Source organism: Peromyscus maniculatus, chromosome 21, assembly GCF_049852395.1.
Source record: "Peromyscus maniculatus bairdii isolate BWxNUB_F1_BW_parent chromosome 21, HU_Pman_BW_mat_3.1, whole genome shotgun sequence".
NCBI classification, from domain to species: domain Eukaryota; kingdom Metazoa; phylum Chordata; class Mammalia; order Rodentia; family Cricetidae; genus Peromyscus; species Peromyscus maniculatus.
In genome coordinates this window covers 30711951-30733942 of record NC_134872.1, presented here as the reverse complement: position 1 = coordinate 30733942, position 21992 = coordinate 30711951, and the positions used below count along the sequence as shown (strand labels likewise).

General features: G+C 40.6%; 1 protein-coding gene across 1 annotated transcript; it reads right to left on the bottom strand.

Moving 5' to 3' along the window:
• Positions 1 to 6711: 6711 nt before the first annotated feature.
• On the bottom strand, positions 6712 to 7824 carry LOC143269871 (serine/threonine-protein kinase MARK2-like). The gene has a single exon (XM_076557090.1). The coding sequence runs from the start codon at positions 7822 to 7824 to the stop codon at positions 6712 to 6714; it is 1113 nt and encodes a 370-aa protein (XP_076413205.1).
• Between the last annotated feature and the right edge of the window lie 14168 nt (positions 7825 to 21992).

Below are 21992 nucleotides of genomic sequence, written 5' to 3'. Positions count from 1 at the left end.
GCTTCTCATGGCAACAGCTGGCAGCGTCTCCTGACTCAGTCTTCCACTTCCCAGAATTCTCTTCTCTGCTTATCCCGCCTATACTATACTTCCTGCCTGGCTACGGGCCAACCAGTATTTTATTTTTCAATCAATCATAGCAACACTTCCACATCATAGAGAAAGAAATCCCCAGCAATCATTCCTTCAAAAACTTTGTCTCACATTTTGTTCCAGTGACTCTTACAGATGGCCATTAGTATGGGATTGTTCATTTGGGGAGACCAACCAAGTTGTCTCAGGTTTTCCCTATTACTTCTGTTTTTATAATAGGACTTAGTCATTTGGATTTAGTTTTCTGGTTAATTCTTTGCTACACAGTTGTGTTTAGTGTTTGGATTGGGCTTGGGGTTCACAGCTTGGCTGTTCTTGGCTTAGGTGTATCTGCATAAAGCTCAGTTGTGAAGACACATAGCACTGTCTTGTAGTTAGGATAGCAGAGATGGGGGTGGATGAGAGGTGGAGACAGTAGGATCCCATGGTTGAGACCCATCTTGGGAACTGTCTTCATATACTTTCTTTCTTTTTTCTTTTTTTTTTTTTTTTAGTAAATTTATTTTACAACATCATTTAGTTCAACATAATAGCCACAGATTCCCCTGTTCTCCCACTCTCGCCCCCCTCCCCCTACCCCACCCCCCATTCCCACCTCCTCCAGATCAAGGTCTCCCCCGAGGACCGGGATCGACCTGGTAGACTCAGTCCAGCCAGGTCCAGTCCCCCCCTCCCAGACCAAGCCAAGCGTCCCTGCATAGGTCCCAGGATTCAAACAGCCAACTCATGCAACGAGCCCAGGACCCGGCACCAACACACAGCTGCCTCCCAAACAGATCAAGCCAAATGACTCTCTCACCCGTTCAGGGGGCCTGATCCAGTTGGGGGCCCCTCAGCCTTTGGTTCATAGATCCTGTGCTTCCATGCATTTGGTTATTTGTCCCTGTGTTTTATCCAACCTTGGCTTCAACAATTCTCGCTCATATAAACTCTCTTCTTTCTAACTAATTAGACTCCCAGTGCTCCACCAGGGGCCCAGCCGTGGATGTTTGCATCCAGATTCCTCAGACCTTCCTTGGATGGGTTTATGGCACAACTAACAGGGTGTCTGGCCATCCCATCACCAGAGTAGGTCAGTTCCTGCCATCTCTTGACCATTGCCAGCAGTCTTTTGTGGGGGTATCTTTGTGGATCTCCGTGGGCCTCCCTAGCTCTCTGCTTCCTCCCCTTCTCATGTGGTCTGAGATACCACCTTATGCCTGTCAGAGTGGCTAAGATCAAAAACACTGAAGACACTTTATGCTGGAGAGGTTGTGGAACTAGGGGAACTCTCCTCCACTGCTGGTGGGAATGCAAGCTTGTACAACCACTTTGGAAATCAATATGGCACTTTCTTAGAAAATTGGGAATCAATCTCCCCCAAGATCCAGCTATACCACTTTTGGGCATATACCCAAGAAATGCTCAATCATACCACAAGAGCACTTGCTCAGCTATGTTCATATCAGCATTGTTTGTAATAGCAAAACCTGGAAACAACCTAGATGCCCTTCAACTGAAGAATGGATAAATAAATTGTGGCACATATACACAATGGAATACTACTCAGCAGAGAAAAACAATGACATCATATGGTTTGCAGACAAATGGACCGATCTAGAAAAAATCATCCTGAGTGAGGTGACCCAGACTCAGAAAGACAAATATGGTATGTACTCACTCATAGGAAGATGCTAGATGTGGAACAAGGATGACTGGACTGCTACTCAAATCACCAGTGAGGCTACCTGGAAAACGAGACCCCAAAAAAGACACAGAGAAATGGATGAGATCTACATGAACAGCCTGGTCATGAGTGGGAACAATGAAGGGCAATGGTCGAGGGAAAGAGAGTGGGAGATCCTAGCTGGATCAAGAAAAGAGATGGAGAACAAGGAATAGGAGACCATGGTAAATTCGTATACTTTCTAATGCTGACAAACATCATGACAAAATCAATGTGGGGAGAATAGTGGTTTGTCAATTACATGTTCTGATCAAAGTCCATCATTTAAGGAAATCAGAGAAGGAATTCAAGCAGGAGCAAAGGCAGAGACCATGGAGGGAAGCTGCTGTTGCCTTGCTCTTCATAGTTCACTCACACGAAGTTGTTATACAACTCAGGACCAACATCAAGGGAAGGAAGTGTGTACAGTAGGCTGGGATACCATGTTAATCCTTAATCAAGAAAATAGGTCTCACAATCTGTCACCAACTGCAAAATCAAAAGTTTAGTTTCAGCTGCTCAACACATTAATCCTCTTTGCTAGTGAGGCATCTTTCCTGGGTAAATGGATGAATGAGGAAAAAATTATATTAGCAAGAGGTTCCAGATCCAGAAAGACTTATGACATAAGTTCTTTATATCTTCTGTTCTCAGCTCACAGTCTTTGGATGTGAATATATAACAAGGAGGAACAGATATTGGAGCTATTACTTAGCAGACCTCATGGCTATCCTTTTATTTGAAGGTTTTTCTGGAGGGAAAAGGCTACCAAGAAGGATTGATACTTGGGGTTCTATTTGTTCTGGGACATTTGGCTATAGGGGAGGGGGCATACTTAGCAGGAGCTGAATTCTAATTGTATGTGGGGCTTAGAGAGTGTGGGAGGAAATCCCTGGCAGAACCAGACACAGCAAATACTGTATGCGGATTTTGGTTACAGGGGAAGGGACAGGTAGTAGGACCTACATCTCTATACCTGTATGGGGTTTGGTTGAATGGAAGGATATCTAGCAGTAACTGACACCTCATTGTGAATGAGTGAATGTGTGTGTGTGTGTGTGTGTGTGTGTGTGTGTGTGTGTGTGTGTGTAGTTCTGTATCTAGCAGAACCTGACAGCTTGCCATATTATCACGTGTGGCAGTTTGAATATAATTGCCTCTTATAAACTTGGAGGGAAAGGCGTAGGGAGATATGGCTTTGTCAGAGTAGGTATGTATCCTTGTGTGAGGCAGGCTTTGAGGTCTCATATATGCACAATCCATGAAAAGTGTTTCAGTTCATTTCCAGGTGCCTGAACATAATATGTAGGCTGTCAGCCTGCACACTACCATGTTTCACCATGAAGACAAAGGACTAAACCTCTGAAACAGTATACCACCCAATAAAATGTTTTCCTTAATTAGTGTTTCCAGAGTCATGATGTCTACTCACAGCAATAGAAACCTAACTAAGAAGGAAATTGGTACCAGGGAGTGGGGTATTACTGTAATAGGCCAGACCATGTTTTTGTTTGAAGGAATATGGACTTTTCAACTGTGGATTAGGAAAGCATTTGAAAGTTTTAAGTGCTGCTTAATGGGCCATACCAGTAGGAGCATGGAAGACAGTGGTGCTTATTGTAAATTGATCTGTGGGTGACTGGATCAAGAGGTTTCAGAGGAGAGGAATATAATTATGTGGCCTAGAGACTAGTCACAGGATTTTTGATGAAGAATGTATCTGCTTTTTGCCTTTGTCTGAAGAGTCTGCCAGAGGCTAAAATCAGGAGTTTTGAATTAATCCCTTTGTCAGAGTAAATCTCAAAACAGCACAGTATAGACTCTGTCATACAGTTATTAGTAGAATCTCTAGTGAAGATTTATAATGAAAAGGAGCAAGCTGACCAAGCAAAAATACAAGATATAGAATAATTAGAGGATAAAAGGAACACCAGTAAGGGGAATGGAGTTAAATTCTGAGTTTAATGAGATAAACAAATTAAGAAATGGAATAAAGGGAGTGGTAACCTAATGGCAAGTTTTCTCCAGTTAATTTTCCAAATTGTGAAAGAAATTAAAGAAAAGCTTAGAGCCAAGTAGAGTGGTACAGGGCATTAATCCCAAGTCTAGAGAGGCAGAGACTGGTCAATAGGTGAACGTTACATCACCCTTGTCTACAGAGCTAAATCCAGAGCAGACAAGCACAGGCAGTGACAAAAACCATGGAAAACAGAAATCAGGTTATGATTTAACTGAACAAGGGGAACAAGTTCCAGCCCCTTCAAGCAGCAGAAATTGGCAGTTTGGGCTACATGGTTCTGGCTTTAGAGTCAAGGATAGAAGAAAGACATTATGGAATCTCCCTCCCCAGCTAAGCAAAGCTGTTAAAGCCAGGCATGTGTCAGGAGTGTGTCTGAATGGAGGCATATAGAGATCATTGCATGAAGCTGTGAATGTAAAGCCTGGGTTGCCTAGAATACACCAAGGTGTTTGAGATCCCAGAGCTGTGAGTGGGTTACCTGCCAAGGACAGTGACTTTTTGGGAGTAGAACCAGCACAAAAGAAAGAAGTATGTTGTAGTCAGCAAAGCTGAAAGCAGTTGGATATTTGAAGAGCATTTTGACATCAGACTGGGAGACACAGATTTGGAGTTTGCCCAGGTGGTTTTTGATATTCTTTGGTTTATAATTTCCTCAATTTGTTCCCTTCTCTGTATTTTGGGCAGTAAAGTGTATCCTGTGCCATTATATGTTGGAAGTATGTGGTCTGTTTCTTGATTTTGATTTTATATGGTATTACAGTTAAAAGATTGCATGAATCTCAGAAGAGACTTTCAACTTTGTACATTAAATACTTACTTTTGAGATTGTTATAGAATGTGCAGACTTTTCAAGTTGGACTAAATAAATTTTGCATTATGCTATTGCTACAAGATATTGGAGTCCAGGGTATGGATTGTGGTTGTTTGAGTGTAAATAGCCTCCATAAGTTCCCAGGGAGTGGCATTTATACAAGGTGTGGCATTGTTGGAGTAGGTGTGGCCTCCTTGGAGGAAGTGTGTCTCTACTGAGGTAGGCTTCAAGGTTGTATATATGCTGGAGCCATGCCCAGTGTCTCAGACCATGTCCTGTTGTCTGCAGAATCAAGTTGTGGCTACTTATTCACTCTCAGCTCCTTCTTCAGTGCCATGTGTGCCTGCATGCCACTATGTCTTTACATGATGATGCTAGACTAAAGCTCTGAAGCTCTAAGCCACTCAGTTAAATGTTTTCATTTGTAAGTGGTCAAGGTGTCTCTTCAAAGCAATAGAAACCCTAACAAATATGGCATGCTCTGTGTTAATTATCGTTTCTGTATGTTTGTGTTATAGGAAAGTTTGTGCCTAATATGAGCTGAAACACACCTGTGTGTGAGGGCTGTAGCTGTTTGAGAGGGTAAGCACAGTAGTACCTGGAAACTACACTATCATGTGATATAGTACTTCTTTGGATGTAGGAGATGGGCTCCTGTGCAGTGCCTAGCCCTGCATGCATATGTGCAGCTTAACTGGAGAGAAACATATCAGAACATGACACTTCCCTGGTATGAATGTGGGGACTATGATGGGCAGGCAGGGGTTTATGTAGTAGGTTGTAACAATGGATTGAGTGTATGTAACAAGGACTAAAGTTGATGGAGAAGTGTGATATACCAGGACCTGAAATGTAGATTTGTATGCATATGTTGGGCTTTTACTACAAGCAGGAGGCTACCTCTACCTAGAAGTGACTGTGAACTAAAGTATGTATGGCAATCTTTTTGTAATCAGGGCATGTCTAATGAGATTTTTTTTTTTTTTTTTTTGCTTTTTCGAGACAGGGTTTCTCTGTGTAGCTTTGCGCCTTTCCTGGAACTCACTTGGTAGCCCAGGCTGGCCTCAAACTCACAGAGATCCGCCTGCCTCTGCCTCCCAAGTGCTGGGATTAAAGGCGTGCGCCACCAACGCCCGGCTTCTAATGAGATTTTTAATCTAGCTTTGATTGTGTGTGTGTGTGTGTGTGTGTGTGTGTGTGTGTGTGTGTGTGTGGAGAGAGAGAGAGAGAGAGAGAGAGAGAGAGAGAGAGAGAGAGAAGAGAGAAGAGAGAAGAGAGAAGAGAGAAGAGAGAAGAGAGAAGAGAGAGAAGAGAGGGGTTTTGCTATTGCAGTAGGGGACAGAATACCTAGCAAGACCTGATACACAGACCAATATGCATATTTGGGGCTTTGTTTGTAGAAAATATGGTACCCAGTAGTTCCTGAACATTAGCAATATGGAAGGCTTACAATTCATGGTTGTATACCTAGCAGACCCTGACACAAAGTTGTATGTATTCCTGCTTTCATGTGTGTGTTTGTGTGAGTGTGCTTTTGACTGTAGGGGAGATGTACCTGGCAGGTGCCCTCTGAGATACTATATTTGTGATTTACAAAAGAATATTTATGAAAATAACATAGTCAAGATACAAGGGAGGAGAACATCTTGGTGGCCAAACAAATGGGTCTCTTATGCAATGTACAGTCTTCTCATTTCTTTGTAGATTACACAGGGATTCAGGCCTCACAATGAAGTTGGCTTGGAGCATGGAAAACAGTACAATCAGTGCATGGGAAATTGTCTTTTTCATCAGCTTCCATCCCCTGAGTGCCATGGATCCAGTTGTTGTAGGTTCATCATGGTGCTGGTCATTGGACTTGTGCCCCAAAAATGGTTTCTCTGTGGAGAAGCCTATGTTCAGAAACCATGTGTGTGTTCCATCCGGGGCTGATTCACCTGAAGAGAGATCACCAGGCAGACTCTCCACAGAATTCCTGTTGACTGCAATGTGTCCTGTAGCACTGTTGATGACATTCACAATCAGGACACCACCTTTTGCGACTGTATCAACTGAACAGGTCTTTTTTCCTCCCTTGAGTATCTATTGAGCATGGTGTATCTTTTGTCTCTTCCCATCTCTTATACTTGTTGGAAAGGAAGGTTTGCTGGCTCTTCTCTTCAAAGGGAGTAGAGGCTGAAAGGCACCTTCAGGGTTGCCATTTAAGCAGGGCTCCTGATTCTGCTGATGGCTGTCCCCACAGCTCAGTTTGTATTTGAGGATATTGAAGGTTGCCATTAAGTTATTTGGTTGCTTGTGTTTCAGAGATGATTCAATCTCTTCATGTGTGTAGCCCATGGTGCACATGGTCTCCATGACCTTGGGAAGGATTTCCTTAGTTTCAGGTGCTGCATGTTCTAGAATGTTGCCCAGCCATTGACTTTCCTGGAGCTGACATATTGTTATTCTGTGCTGGTTGGGGACCATGAGTAATTGTTCAATGAGGATGATACAGGGTTTTGACAAGTGGTAGGGAATGGGATACTTTGTGGTGGTGATGACCCTGTACATACCTTCAAAGGTGGTTTCATCATATGGAAATTGTCCTGTGACCAATACATATAGGAGGACGCCTAAGCTCCACATATCTCCCTCCAGGCCATCGTAGGGTTTCTTTGATAAAATCTCTGGAGCCAAATAGACCAAGGTGCCATAAAATTCCTCTAACATCTGCCCCTCTGCCACCTGTTTGGCCATACCAAAGTCACAGAGCTTGACATGGCCAGCTCCATCAATAAGGATATTTTCCAATTTAATATCACGATGAGCAATTCGTTTTTGGTGGAGAAAATGAACCCCTGAAACGACCTGTTGAAATATTGGTCTAGTCTCATCCTCCTTAAGAAAGTCCCTATCCCCAAGGAACATATCCAGGTCCTTTCCTGAAACATATTCCATGATCAGATAAGTTGTTGAACTTGTGTCAATAACATGAAAGAAATTAACTATGTTTCTGTGTTCCACAGATTGAAGTATCTCTACTTCAGTGTTGATGTCAGCCAGAGAATTCTTTTTCTTCTTCAGGACCTTGACAGCCACCTGTGTATGTGTAGGAAGGTGGCAGGCTAGCTTCACCTTGCCAAATCCACCAGAGGCTAGAGATGTTAAGATCCTGAAATCCTTTTCAAGGATGTTTTTGTCCAAAGGGCTTGCCATGATGTTCTGCTCAATTAGGACACTTTATCTTGTTGCCAAATTCCTGGGACAAACAACATGAAAAAGAATAGTTAATGCAATTTTAGGATGGATGTTTCGTGCTATCAATTCTGTCATGGAATGTAGGATATCCCAAACCATCTAATGATGCAGGTCAAGGACATAGAAATTCTAGAACACAACCTCCAAGCACTAGATGAGGAATCATAGTAAAGATCAAATATGGAATTGCTGATGTATATATGCAAAGGAAAAGTCTGAGATCAGAGATAAATGACTTGGGCATTTTTCAAGAATGTATCCAAATGGAAATTCCTGGCCCAAACAGATCCAGAGATTTAAGATACAAACTTATAGGGGGAAAAAAGAGAGGTTATATCCCAATGAAACTACAGTCCTCAGGATCTTTCAGGGATGTTTCAACTATTAGACCCCATGAAATTATAAAGTATGAAAGGAACTTTTAGACATGTGTGAATATTAATATGAGATTAAAAAAAAACACTTAAAAACTTGAGTCATAAGCAACAGGTGTGGCTGGTAACAAAAATGGCTTCAAGCCAAGTAGAGCCCAGGCATCTTGGCTTCACTGAATATATCTACACTTTGGAGAAGAATGAACACTGTGCAAAGGGATTTGCTGATCAACTTGACACAAACTAGAGTCCTCAGAAAGGAAGGGACCTCAGTTGATAACAAGTCTCCATGAGATACAGTTGTCTGGCATTCTCTCAGCTAGTGACCAAAGGGGGAGGCACTTGCCCATTATGAGTGGTGCTCTCTTTGGGCTGCTAGTCCTGGGTTCAATAAAAGGCATGCTGAGTAAGCCAGGGGTAGCAATCAAGTCAGCAGCACCCTTTTATGGCCTCTACATAATCTCCTGCCTCCAGCAGCCTGCTCTGTTTAACTTGCAGTCTTAGCTCTGATTGGAGATGAACAACAATCTTGCAAGTATAAGCTGAATGAACCTGTTCTTTCCCAACTTTATTTTTCTGATTTTTGTTTTGTTTGTTTGTTGTTTGGTCATGCATTTTTTTTTCAGCAGCAGAAACCCAAATTAAGACACACAACAATGTTACAGAAAAAGAAAGCTAAGGAATGTATTCAAACTGATCTCAGTGCTGGTATTACCCTGAGGCCTCAACCAAATAAAGAAAGTACAAATAGCTGTCCTTGAAGTATATAGATTGGAAAACAAAGCACAAGGCCCTGGCTTCTGTCATCAGTTCCAGAAAAAAAAAAAGAAGTAAAATTGGTAACAATCAAATTGAAAAACATAGTGAATATGGATAGTGTGGAGAATGGTCTACACTCAGCACCCTGACTAGTGTTCTGCTGTGTTGTAAGGAAAAAGTTAAAACTAGTTGTCGTTTTATGTGAGACAAAGTAGGTCCACAAACAGAAATAGGATATATGTTGTCTTCTTTGGGTCATGAGGAAGGAGGAGGAGGCTGAGCTCTTGTAAAAGTCATAGTATCAGTCACATTGCTGTGGTAGGGGTACTGAAATAATGCAGGGCAATATGATCAAGAGAAAGTACGGGCATATATGGAAATGTTTTGTAGTAGGAAATCTAGTAGGTCTTTTAACAAAAGTCCCGTGGACAGATTTTGGGATAAATGCTGAAAGACCAGAGAGACAAAGGAACAAGCCACTGCCATGTCTTAGCTCTGAGACTTCTCAGCCTGAAAAGCTGTAGTTCCTGTCTCCTCATGCCTTCTATACTTTTATCTTCGCAGCAATCTCTTCCTTTCTATTGCTGGAATTAAAGACATAGGTGCTTCCAAAGCAAATGCATGACATTTCTAGTGCTGGGATTAAAGGCATTTGATTCCCAAGTACTGGATTAAAGTTTGTGCCACTATTTCCTGGCTCTGTTTCTCTCCTAGACTGATTCAATCTCATGTAGTCCAGGGTGGCTTGGCACCCACAGAGATCCAGACAGATCTCTGCCTCCCAAGTGCAAGGAGTAAAGGTGTGTACCACCACTGAATGGTCTCTATTTTTAATCTAGTGGCTTTTGCTCCTCTCTGATCATCAAGAAAATTATACTAAGGGACACAATATATCATCACATGGTATAATAAAATTGGGTATGTGGCAGACTTAAATATGTTTATATACAGTAAAATGAATCAAAATGGAAATAAGAGACTTAATTTTCAAAAATGAAATAGAGTAACAATTAATGAAGAATGGGACAAACAGGCACAAATTGACCCTAGAACAAAAACTAACATTATAAATATAAATATCAAACAGTAAATATAAATCCCAGGAAACAAAACCAACAAAATTGGAAACATCCTCACTATATTGAGGTCCAGTTGATTAGAGAACTGTAAATCTATCAGGACCATTTTTCCATTCTCTCTGCTGTGAAGGCATCCAACAGTGACTCCAATGTATAAGCACAAGGCCCAGCTGCAGGCAGTGCCCCTTAGGGACTAGTATCTAGTATTCTACATACTGCCTCTTTGTAATTTCACCATAAGCAACCAGCCAATCATGACTTGTCAGATTGTTTTTTCTCAGTTTCTATACCATAAGAGAGCCCTTGTTATTTTCACCACGGCCCACTTAATACCGAGTACTGGAGAGGAATGGTTTATTTGCACTATGGCTTTCAACATACCAAGAATCTGTGGGTCTGGGGTCATCTTGCTTCTTATAGAGCTGTGTTGTTTGGTGTCTTGTGGCATTGTATTAGGAGTTCTCTGTCTACCGGTGACTTATTCCTAGAAACCTTCACCTCTGTGGCTTCCACAACTTTGACAGCAGCAGTAGCTACTGGACACCAAGTGCTCAAAAGGCCTGAGATAAGGTATACATAACCACCAGGGTAGTTTGCATGGGAATTGTCCCTACTGCCTGGGCATTTATGCACTGGGTTTTTGGCCTATTTGAGAAACCTAAGGTGGTAGAGCCATGGAGTTCTAAGAAAAACAACAGAGTAACTTATACAATGATTCATTCACCTTCTTCCTCTCTCTCTGAAGTTTATTGGAATTACTTACAGGCTGCAGTCCCGCTAATCCAACAATGGGTGACTTGAACTGAAAGTTGCTGAATCCAGGAGAGGCTTGGTCCACAAAGCTGGATCTCTTGGCTGGTCTTCAGGTTATGCTGGAATCCCCAAGATTCAGATGATGAATCCCAAAGTAGGAACGAATTCCACTGAAGGAATGGGCTTGGTAACAAGGCAAAGGCAAGGGAGAAATGAGCAAAAGCCCCCTTCTTCCATGGCCTTATATAGTCTTCCTGCACAAGGAGTGGCCAAAATTAAAGGTGTGTCTTCCTGCCTCAAGATCTGGATTAAAGGTGTGTGTCTTAACACCTAGAGATCCTCATTAAAGATAAGGGTTTCCCTGCTCTTGATCTAGAACAAACTAAGCAAATAATAATAATAATAATAATAATAATAATAATCTCTCACAAGTATGCCCTCCATTTCTGGATTGTAGGTCATTCCAGATGCAGACAAGTCGACAACCAAAAAATAGCCATCACAGTGGCAGAACTTCATCCCAGGGATTGTGCTTAAGATTAAGGACGTTCACTAGCCTAGCCTTCTCCATTAGCTCTCTCTGCTTTCTGATTTATTTTGAAGATGTGAAGTTTTTAGCTTCCCTCTCAGAACTGCAGTGTGTCACACAGTATATTATTGTGCCCATTCAGCTTTATATGCAAATATTGGATTACACTAGTCATTGTCCAGTTTGTTTGATTTTGGTTTTTTCTTTTCTTTCTTGGTTTGTTTATTTAGGAGAAGGTTTCCCTGAGTAAAAGCTCTCATTATCCTAAAACTTCATTTGTAAACCAGGTTAGCCTAGAACTGCAGAGAGATGTACCATCCTCTGCATTGAGAATGCTAGGATTAAATCTAAGAGCCATAACCACCTGGTAATATCTGTTTTCTTTTGGACCATAAACACTGCACCAGCACTGGGATTCATCTCAGATATCCTGCTGTTGCCCAGAGTCAAGGGAGATTATGATTAGATAGGGGTTTGGGATACGAAGTTGTGGGTGGAATATTCCTGTGAATTACAGGCAGCCACCCACCTCTCTTTCCTTGATGTGGCCTCCCCAAGGCTTGCCAGTCTCTCCCTTTATGCTTGTAGCCCGCAGGAACTGCCACTGTCCTGTCCTACCCCACAGCATTACCAGATGTGTCTCCCAGCAGTCCAAGCAGTGCTGCCACAGCACATCAGCCTCAAGTTAGGGTCTGGCAGGTGCATTAGGACCTGAACTATTTAGGGTTGACAACTGGTTCTTCAAGACCAGCTCCTCCATGTGCTCCAGTAGCTTGTAGATGGAGTAATTGTTGAGGTTGATGGACTCAAAGCACTGGATCTGTGCCCTGGTGGCACCAGAGTTGATCAGCCTGCTTAGAACTCTGTGGTGATATTTTATTTGTGCACTTCAATAAAGCTTATCTGGGGATCTGGGAAAAAAGTCAGCCAATATATTAAACATAGAGCTCAGGCAGTAGTAGTACAAGCCTTTAATCCTAGCATTCAGGGGGGAGAGAATCATTTAGATCTCTGTGAGTTCATTCCACACTGGCAACAAGCCATGTGAGGTGACTCATGCTTTTAATCCCACTGCTAGTTAACCAAGGAGGTCTGGAGGTCTCTACAGACAGGAAGTGATAGAGCTGTGTGAAAAGAGGAAGTGATGTAGCTGGAAGGAGTGAAGACGTAAGGTGGCAGAGCACAGAAAGGCATGTAGGCATAAATATACAGGAAGTAGCTCTCTCTATGGCTGAGGATTTCCTAGTGGTCAGAATGTGGATGGCACCTTTTGGCTTCTCTGATCTCTCAGTTTTGACCACAACATCTGGCTCAGGGTTTTCTTTAATTAATAAGTCCAGTCAGCAATTCATCTTACAGAACTCTGATCAATTATGCAGGACTGCAGAACATTCCTTTAAGTGTTTCACTTTCATTTGAGTTTCTTCCTTTGAAGAGCTCAGGCAGTGGTAGTATACGCCTTTAATCCCAGCATTCAGGAGGCAAAGAATCATCTCCATCTCTGTGAGTTCAATCCACACTGGAAACAGACCATGTGTGGTGGCTCACGCCTTTAATCCCAGTGCTAGCTAACTAAAGAGGTTGGAGGTCTGTACAGACAGACCGGAAGTGAAGCTGGGTGGAAAGAGGAAGTGATCAATCTGAGAGGAATGAGGAAGTAAGGTGGCAGAGCACAGAAAGGCATGTGTGCATGAAATACAGGAAGTAGCTCTCTCTTTCGCTGAGGATTGGCTAGTGGTCAGATTGTGGGTGGCACCTTTGTGCTTCTATGATCTCTCAGTTTTGACCACAACATATGGCTCAAGGTTTTTTTTATTAATAAGTCCATTTAGCAATTCATTTTACAGAACTCCGATCAGTCATGCGGGACTTCAGAACATTCCTTTATGTGTTTCACTTCATTTGAGTTTCTTCCTTTGAAAATTCTGTTTAGGTTGTACCCCATTTTTGGATGGAGTATTCTTTTTTTGATATCTAGTTATTGATTTCTTTATTTATTGTGAATATTAATCCTCTGTTAGATGTGTAGTTAGTGAAAATCTTACTCCAATCTATAGGCTGACACTTTGAAGGACAGTGTCCTTTGCTGTGCAGAAGCTTCTCAGTTTCATGAGGTCAATTTACTAATTATTGACCTTAGTATGTGTACTAACAGTGTTCTCTTCAGAAAGTTTTCCTGTGGCAATGAGTCCAAGGTTATTCTCCATTTTATGTTCCATCACGTTCTGTTTATCTGTTTTTATGGTAAGATCTTTTGTCTATTTCCAGTTGAGTTTTGTGCAGGTTGATCAATATGCATCTATTTGGATTTTTCTACTTGCAGCCCTCCAGTTTGACCAGTAGCATTAGTTGAAGATGTTGTCTAATTCCCCGTGTGGTTTTCTGGTTTCTCTCTCAAAAATCTGGTGTCCATAGGTGTGTGGCTTTATATTTTGGTCTACGATTTGGTTACATTGAATAGCACATATCTTTTGGGTTTCATGCCATGCAGTTTAAGTTCATGTCATGGTCTTTAAGTTCATGCCATAATGGTAAACATGGTATCCATTTAGGAATTTTCATCAAAGTACACCAAACCACAAACCAATACAACTCACTAAAATAGTCAAAATGATAATAGATGGATTGAACCAAGTGTAGGTGAGGATCACACCTCTCATCCAGTGAGAGTTCCTCACCCTGCTACCAATAACAAACACACAGACACTACACTCACACATATACAATGGCATACACACTAAAACAAACACACTCAATGTTTCTTAGCCATTGGTACTTCTTACCAGACCCAGGGCTTGTCATAAGGCACATCTACCCACTGAGCATCTACCTCCCCAGCTTCGACTGTGCTTTTATGAAGTAGAACATGACAAACAAAGTGTTTATTGGTGTCTTAGAGACAAATCAATATCTCTGCTAAGCAATGATTCTCAGCAAACCCCAACTAGAAAACAAAGACCCACCAGAAGAGCCACTGATTATTCTATTCATACCAATTAACGTGGTACTTCAAGCTAATGAACACCACAGGTTAGAGGAATCTACATAAAGATGAAGTCTAGAGAGATGGATGAGGATGTACAATCATGAGTCCCTGATTTCAAATCATCTGTATCCACTTAGAAAGCTAGGCATGGCGGCAGGTATCTGTAGCCCTAAGATTGGTGGGCACAGAGACATGAATACCACAGTGACTCTTGGCCAGATAGTTTATGCATAATGGTATCTTCTAGGTTATTGAAATTTTATTTCTCAAAAGTTAGGTGAAAAGTGATAGAGGAGGACACTGGACATCACAGATCTCTGTCTTCATTATACACTCAATGATGTGCCATACTTGTGTTAAAAGGCTCACATAAAACACACATATGCTGGGGAAGGGGAAACTAATAGAATATATTTGTATGAAAACATCTAATTTTTACTAAAAGAAAAAAGTTTCATGTAGATCTCAGCCATTTCGAAGTCATTGGGCGATCCTCGTGTCTTTCTTGGGGTCCTGTTTTCCAGGTAGCCTCACTGGTGATGTGAGTAGCAGTCCAGTCATCCTTGTATCCTCTAGTATCCTTCTATGAGTGAGTACATAACATATTTGTCTTTCTGAGTCAGGGTTACCTCACTCTGGATGATTTTTTCTAGATCCATCCATTCACCTGCAAACCTCATGATGTCATTGTTTTTCTCTGCTGAGTAGTATTCCATTATGTATATATGCCACAATTTTTTTATCCATTCTTCAGTTGAAGGGCATCTAGGTTGTTTCCAGGTTTTGGCTATTACAAACAATGTTGATATGAACATAGCTGAGCACGAGCTCTTGTAGTATGAGTGGGAGTAATGAAGCACGAGGGTCGAGGGAAAGAGAGCCTGTGGGTGAGTGAGATCCCAGCTGGATCAAGAACAGAGAGGGAGAACAAGGAATAGGAGACCATGGTGAATGAAGACCACATGAAAAAAGGATGAAACAAAGTGCTAGAGAGGCCCACAGAAGTCCACAAGGATACTCCCACAATAGACTGCTGGCAATGGTCAAGAGACAGCAGGAACTGAACTACTCTGGTGATGGGATGGCCAAACACCCTAATAATCATGCCAGAAAACCCATCCAAGGACTGAGGAATCTGGATTCAGACATCCACAGCTAGGCCCCAGGTAGAGCTTCGGGAGTCTAATTAGCGAGAAAGAGGAGGGTTTATATGAGCGAGAATTGTTGAAACCAAGGTTGGATAAAGCACAGGGACAAATAGCCAAATGAATGGAAACACATGAACTATGAACCAAAGGCTGAGGGTCCCCCAACTGGATCAGGCCCTCTGAATAGGTGAGACAGTTGATTGGCTTGATCTGTTTGGGAGGCATCTAGGCAGTGGTACTGGGTCCTGTGCTCATTGCATGAGTTGGCTGTTTGAAACCTGGGACTTATGCAGGGACTCTTGGCTCAGTCTGGGAGGAGAGGACTGGACCTGACTGGACTGAGTCTACCAGGTCGATCTCAGTCCTGGGGGAGGCTTTGCCCTGGAGGAGGTGGGAATGGGGAATGGCTGGAAGAAAGGGAAGGGAGGCAGGAGGGTGGAGAACAAGGGAATCCGTGGCTGATATGTAGAACTGAATGGTAAAATAAAATAAAAGGAAAAAAAAATAAAGTCTTCAACATCAAAACAAAAAAAGATATATGATGTAAAAGACACAGAATAAATAAAAAAAAAATGTGTGAAATTTCTCATAAAAAAACAAAAAGAAGAAAGCCGGGCGGTGGTGGCACACGCCTTTAATCCCAGTACTCAGGAGGCAGAGCCAGGCGGATCTCTGTGAGTTCAAGGCCAGCCTGGGCTACCAAGTGAATTCCAGGAGAGGCGCAAAGCTACACAGAGAAACCCTGTCTTGAAAAACCAAAAAAAAGTTTCAATTCTTCTAAAGAAATATTTCGAAGTTGACACATAGTCATAATATGTTACATTCCATCATATTTGTGTATTTGATACAGATTTATCTCTGTTCTTTTACTGTCAAAGTAAGATAAAATAGTTTTGATAAAACATTTAAATGATTACTTTGTTTACTAAAGAGGGAAATAAGCACTCACAATAGTATTGTCAAAATGACAAAAAAATTGCTTTTGCCGACTCACTAGCCCTAATGAGAAACTTTTAAAAATTAAACAATTTCAGTTTCTATTATGTTTTATGTCCTTAATAAAATTTTAAAAGATTATTATATATTTTTGAGAATATGATAATTATATCAATTTTCCCATACCCCTAAATTTTCTCTAGGAAATAGTTCACCAAAACACTAACATGGTGCTGGAAGTCCTTCAAAATATTCAAGATTTATGAGTGTATCAACAAGACCCCAAACATCACTGAGCATGATGCTTTCTGGGATACAACACAACCCCCAACTAGAATGTAAACTTCACATCCAAGAGTCAATTATTTTGGGCAGGATAAAGTTTAAGCACTTGTCATCAAATCAAACAGCCTGAGTTCGGTTCCCAGAACCCCATGGGACAAGGAGAAAACTGACACTGGTAAGTTGTCCTCCGACCTCCACACATATGCCCTGGCATGAGTGTACTCATACATGCGTAAGCCCACAAAAATTTAAATTAAAAAAATCCCTGAAGCGTAGAAATGAAATCCTCATGAACATAATTGCATAGTCTAATGAATTTATTAGCACTGAATAAAAATTGAAAGTAAGGAAAAAGTTCAAACAAAAGACATATTACATGGAAGAAAATTCCTTTCCAGTGAATCTTCTCATTGAAATTTTTCCCCAAGTGTATATTTTTGATATTTATCTATTCTCTTATAATCTGGCATATTGTAGCCTATAAATTGTCTATTTTATTTTATATTTAAAAGACCTTGTCTTTAATATGTTGATTCATAAATTCCCTGACTAATTAACTGTCTCTAGATTCAATATCTCATATCTGTTTTTTGAATGATTACTATTTATTCTATTACCTGAACTCTATGGTTTAAGTGCTCTCCTAATAGGAAAGAAAGTCTGTGTGCATACGTTTTAAACAAGGCCTGTGCTGTAAATGGTATGACAGGGCGTGTGCCCTGCATAGAGGAGGGTGACTGATTCATTGCCCACTCCAGTGTTGGTGGTCTATAAATTTGCAATTGCTATCAAATTTGCAAAGAGCAACAAATGCCTTTCAAATAGAAGCCATTAATGTCTAAGAAAAAGAATATCTTTCCATAAATTTGTTTTTATTAGTAATTATGTATCCTTTTATCTGCTTTTAATAGTACTTACTTGCAGTGCTCACATGTGCTCAAAGATGCTGGAGCAGCAAGCAAGAGACCTCTATGCGTCTGTACTAGGTCCTCTGCACATATGTTATAGTCATAAGCGTAGTGCTTCTGTGGGACTCCTAACAGTGGGTGCAGGTGTTTCTCTGACTCCCTTGCCTGCTCTTGGGACTCTCTTCCTCCTATTGGGTTGTCTTGTCCAGCCTTAATATGAGGCCTTTTGACTTGTCTTAATGTTCAAGTTTTGTCCTGATTGGCTGTTGTCCTTGGAGGCCTGCTCTTTTCTGAAGAGGAAAAGGAGGGGGTGTGGATCTGGAGGAGAGGGCAGAGACGGGCCAGCAGGGAGGAATATAGGGAGGGGAAACTCTGCTAGGGATGTATTGTATGAGAGAAAAAACTATTTTCAATAATAATAATAATAATAATAATAATAATAATATCTTCTTACACATATACAGTGCACATTTTCCCTTTAAAAATGACCAACTTCTCTGTTTTTTATTCAACATGAAAGTATTTTCACATAAAAATATACTTATAAAACTCCCTGACTTTGGTTGAGTTTCTACTTTATTGCAGAGTACATTGAATAGGCTTCCATGGAGAAGTCAAATGCCAAGGGACAGTCCTCCTTACCTCAGAAGTCAGGGCCACTTTTTTCTGCTCCAGCATATGGTGAGGAGCAGGGCTCAGAGAGTACCAAACCCTGAGACCTGTGTTATTTCTACCATGGTACATCATGCCCTTCTCAGACTTTAGGGACGGATTGGGAGAAATGGGACCATGAATTATCCTAACATTACACAACCTGTCAGTCACAGAAGGAAGACACTCCTGAGTGTTTTTCACCCATTTGCCCTTCCCTTCCCTGACTGACATTTAGCAGCAGTCCCTCCCTCAAAGTCTACTAAAACATTCAACTGACTGTCAAAAAGTCTACTAAAACATTCAACTGACCAAAAAGATTCACAGTTTCTTATTGTGTAATTTATCTTTTTCCTATCACTTTATGTACATTTCAGTAATTTATAAGGTCAGGCAGTTATTACCACATGTTGAATGGTTTTATAGTTTGACATAAACAATTTGCTATAGAATTGCTCTTCTGAAATGAAAATGTGTAAATATTTACATGGTCTGAGTTGTCAATATTTCCTGTATAGTTTCTGAGATTTCTAGTCTTCTTGGCAAAGATTTCTTTGGTCTTAGAGAAATAAATTACCTCAGGAATTTTTCTTTAACCTGTGGATTTGGTTACATTTTATTCACTGACTTTATCAGCAGTTCATCTTAGTGAACTTCTGAAAAGAAAACTGTTGCTGTACTTTGTTCAAATGTTTATCCAGTGGGGAAGTGCCCTGCATTGCAGTCTTGATGTTCACACTGATTTAAGATGCCAATTTCTTGTACACATCAGGTGTGTGCATGTGTGGAGGGGTGCATGCCCAGTGGTGATTGTGCAGATTTATCTGCATGTGTATACATGGGGAGAAAAGACATAAATCTTGGGTGTTATTCTTCAGGTTCAAGTCTTCTTGAATTTTTATAATTAAAATTGTGTGTGTGAGAGAGAGAGAGACAGAGAGTGAGAGACAGAGACAGAGACACAGACAGAGACAGTGACAGAGAGAGTAAGAGCTACTGTGCACATGTGGAGGTCAGAGGATAATTTGTAGGAGTCAGATTTTTAATTCAACCATGTAGAGTTCTTGTAGATGTAACCAACCGTCTTATTAAATAAGAAACACAGAAACAATGTAAAAGAGAAAGCCGAGAGGTCAGAGCTCAGAGCTAAAATCTCACCCTTCCTCCTGCTGTCCCAGCTTCGCCAAAAGAGACCTACCTCCTGTCGGTTCGTATTTTTAAAGTATGTTGTTCTGCCTTCTCATTGGTTGTAAACCCAAACACATGACTGCCTCGTCACTGTCTGAATGTACAGCCCCCTAGGTCTTAAAGGCATATGTCTCCAATGCTGGCTGTATCCCTGAACGCACAGAGATCTTATGGGATTAAAGGCGTATGCTACCACCACCACACTCTTGCTATGGCTCTAATAGCTCTGACCCTGAGCACACAGATATCTATGGGATTAAAGGCGTGTGCCACCACCGCCACACTCTTGCTATGGCTCTAATAGCTCTGACCCCCAGACAACTTTATTTATTAACATACAATCAAATTAATATTTCAGTACAAATCAAAATAATATTTCAATACAATTAGATTACCACCACATTTCCCCTTTTCTATTTTAATAAAAAGAAAAAAAGCAAAAGGTTATGACTAACAAAAGAAAAACTATATACAAAAGTACAATAACTATATACAATATATACAAGTAATAAATACCTAAACAGGTATTTGACGAATCAGAGAAAATAATTCCATTATCTATCCTATTTTGATAATTCCAAGATGTATCTAATGTACTTTCTATCCTAATTAATTTTCAACTATAACTAACTAATCTTCAACCATAACTAACTAATCTTCAACTCCCTCAGAGACCCAAGAAGGGAATAATATTAGCTAACAAAAATAAAAACAGGAAGTGCATGCAAGCAACTTCCAAAAAAAATTTTGTGAGTTGACAGAAACAGCCAGCTGCCTGGGCAGTCACCTGAGGTTTCTCCGCAGTGTTGGGGCATCATCTTCAGCCTATAGGCTTAGTGTATCTGACAGACTCATTTGTGAAGTAGGATGTACACAAGGTCAACAGTTCAACCTCACATTGGGTGAGAGCAGTCCACGTACCAGAAACACCTGAATTCCACTAGTGTCCTGTCATGATTCAGGATTTTAAATTCTGGAAATTGTTGACAGTTTTTTAATTCAGCTGTCCATTCTTCTTGGCTGTGTATATATGGCTTCATCTCAGCATCCCCTTCTTCTCCACATCCCTCTATTAAATGCCAGTCTACTTTTGAGAGGCATGAGCTTTCAGCTGCTGTTCCATTGTACAACAGAATCCATCGGCCCTCTGCCTGTTAAGCTGCCTTCGAAGAAAAGGGCACCGTACCTTTTCCGGATGCGAAGGCCACTTCAGGGATGGGGCCATATTGTCCTGGCCTCAGAAGATGCCTTTTGATAAAGCCATAACCACACTTGTTTTGGCAAGAATCAGTAGTCCCTTGTTTCGTGATCTGTCTGTCCATTTTGTCCTGTTGATTCGAGGATACTTTGTTGTCCAGTGGCTAACTTTTGCCAGAATGAAAGTTGACTCCATATGCAGTTTCTTCAATGCCCATATTTTCTCTAAAGTAGATTGGTACTGCCAGGAGCTGACATGTCTCAAAAAAGAAAAATTTTCTAAGTTATTAAAACATTTTAAATGCCATATTCTGTAGATCTCTGAAGGGTTTGAAGATGACCTGTCTAAAACATCTCTGCTCAATTTTTAAAACATATCTAATATGACTACAAGTTCTATGATAATGTCTAACTACTAGCTTTCATTTCTTTATATCCTAATAGTTGATAATAATAACATTCAAGGATCAGAAATTTGCATTACATTGTTAAATGGATGGAATAAATACAATTAGAAATATACATATAGCATTTTCTAACAATATCAGTTTCAAATTTGTGTACAATATAAAACAATTCAATCCAATGTAAAGTATTTAAAACTAGTAATTGTCTTTTTCTTTTCTTTCTTTCTCTTTTTTTTTTTAAACAAGAACTTTAAATCTAATCTCCTTTGCTTAGCCTTTTTCCTAACCCTTGACAATAACTTGTAACCAACCCCCCTAAATACTGAAAATTATCCCAGACCCAAAACCCATTAAAAAAACCAAAAACCACCCGCCCCACACCACCTCTTTGGGAATGTGGGCGTCGTATTCTTAAAATTGCTTCCTGCTGGGTATGGGCGAAGTTTTCTTTATCCTGAAAGAAAAATTTTAGGTTAATTGTCAAATTCTAAGAGAGGTAACTATATCCTTCATTATCCAGTCTGTGTATAATGCCAAAGTTCAGGGTTTATCTCAAGTCCTTATTCAAGTAGTCTTTGAGACTGGATCATCTCAGCTAGTCATCTCAAAATTGCTCTGAGCATCTTATAGTTCAAAGCTGATCTATGGATGATGTTTGTCAGCTTAATGATATTATTATTGTCCACGTGGAATTGTTGTTGTTGTGGGGCCCCATCTTCTTTCTGGAGACTTCAGTTGATGTTAGGCCTGGCCATGATTTCCTGCAGAAAACTGATAAGAGACTCGAACACAAAAACATATATATGCAGCTAGCCTTTTTTCTAGAATTAGTTAGTACTCAATGTGACCATTCATATCTTAACAAGGTTTAAAATGTATATATATATTAATCTTGTAAATTTTGATATAAAATTTATAATTTGAGA

Coding starts and splice junctions, on each gene's coding strand:
- LOC143269871 (XM_076557090.1), bottom strand. CDS start 7,824: ATGGCAAGCCCTTTGGACAAAAACATCCTTGAAAAGGATTTCAGGATC.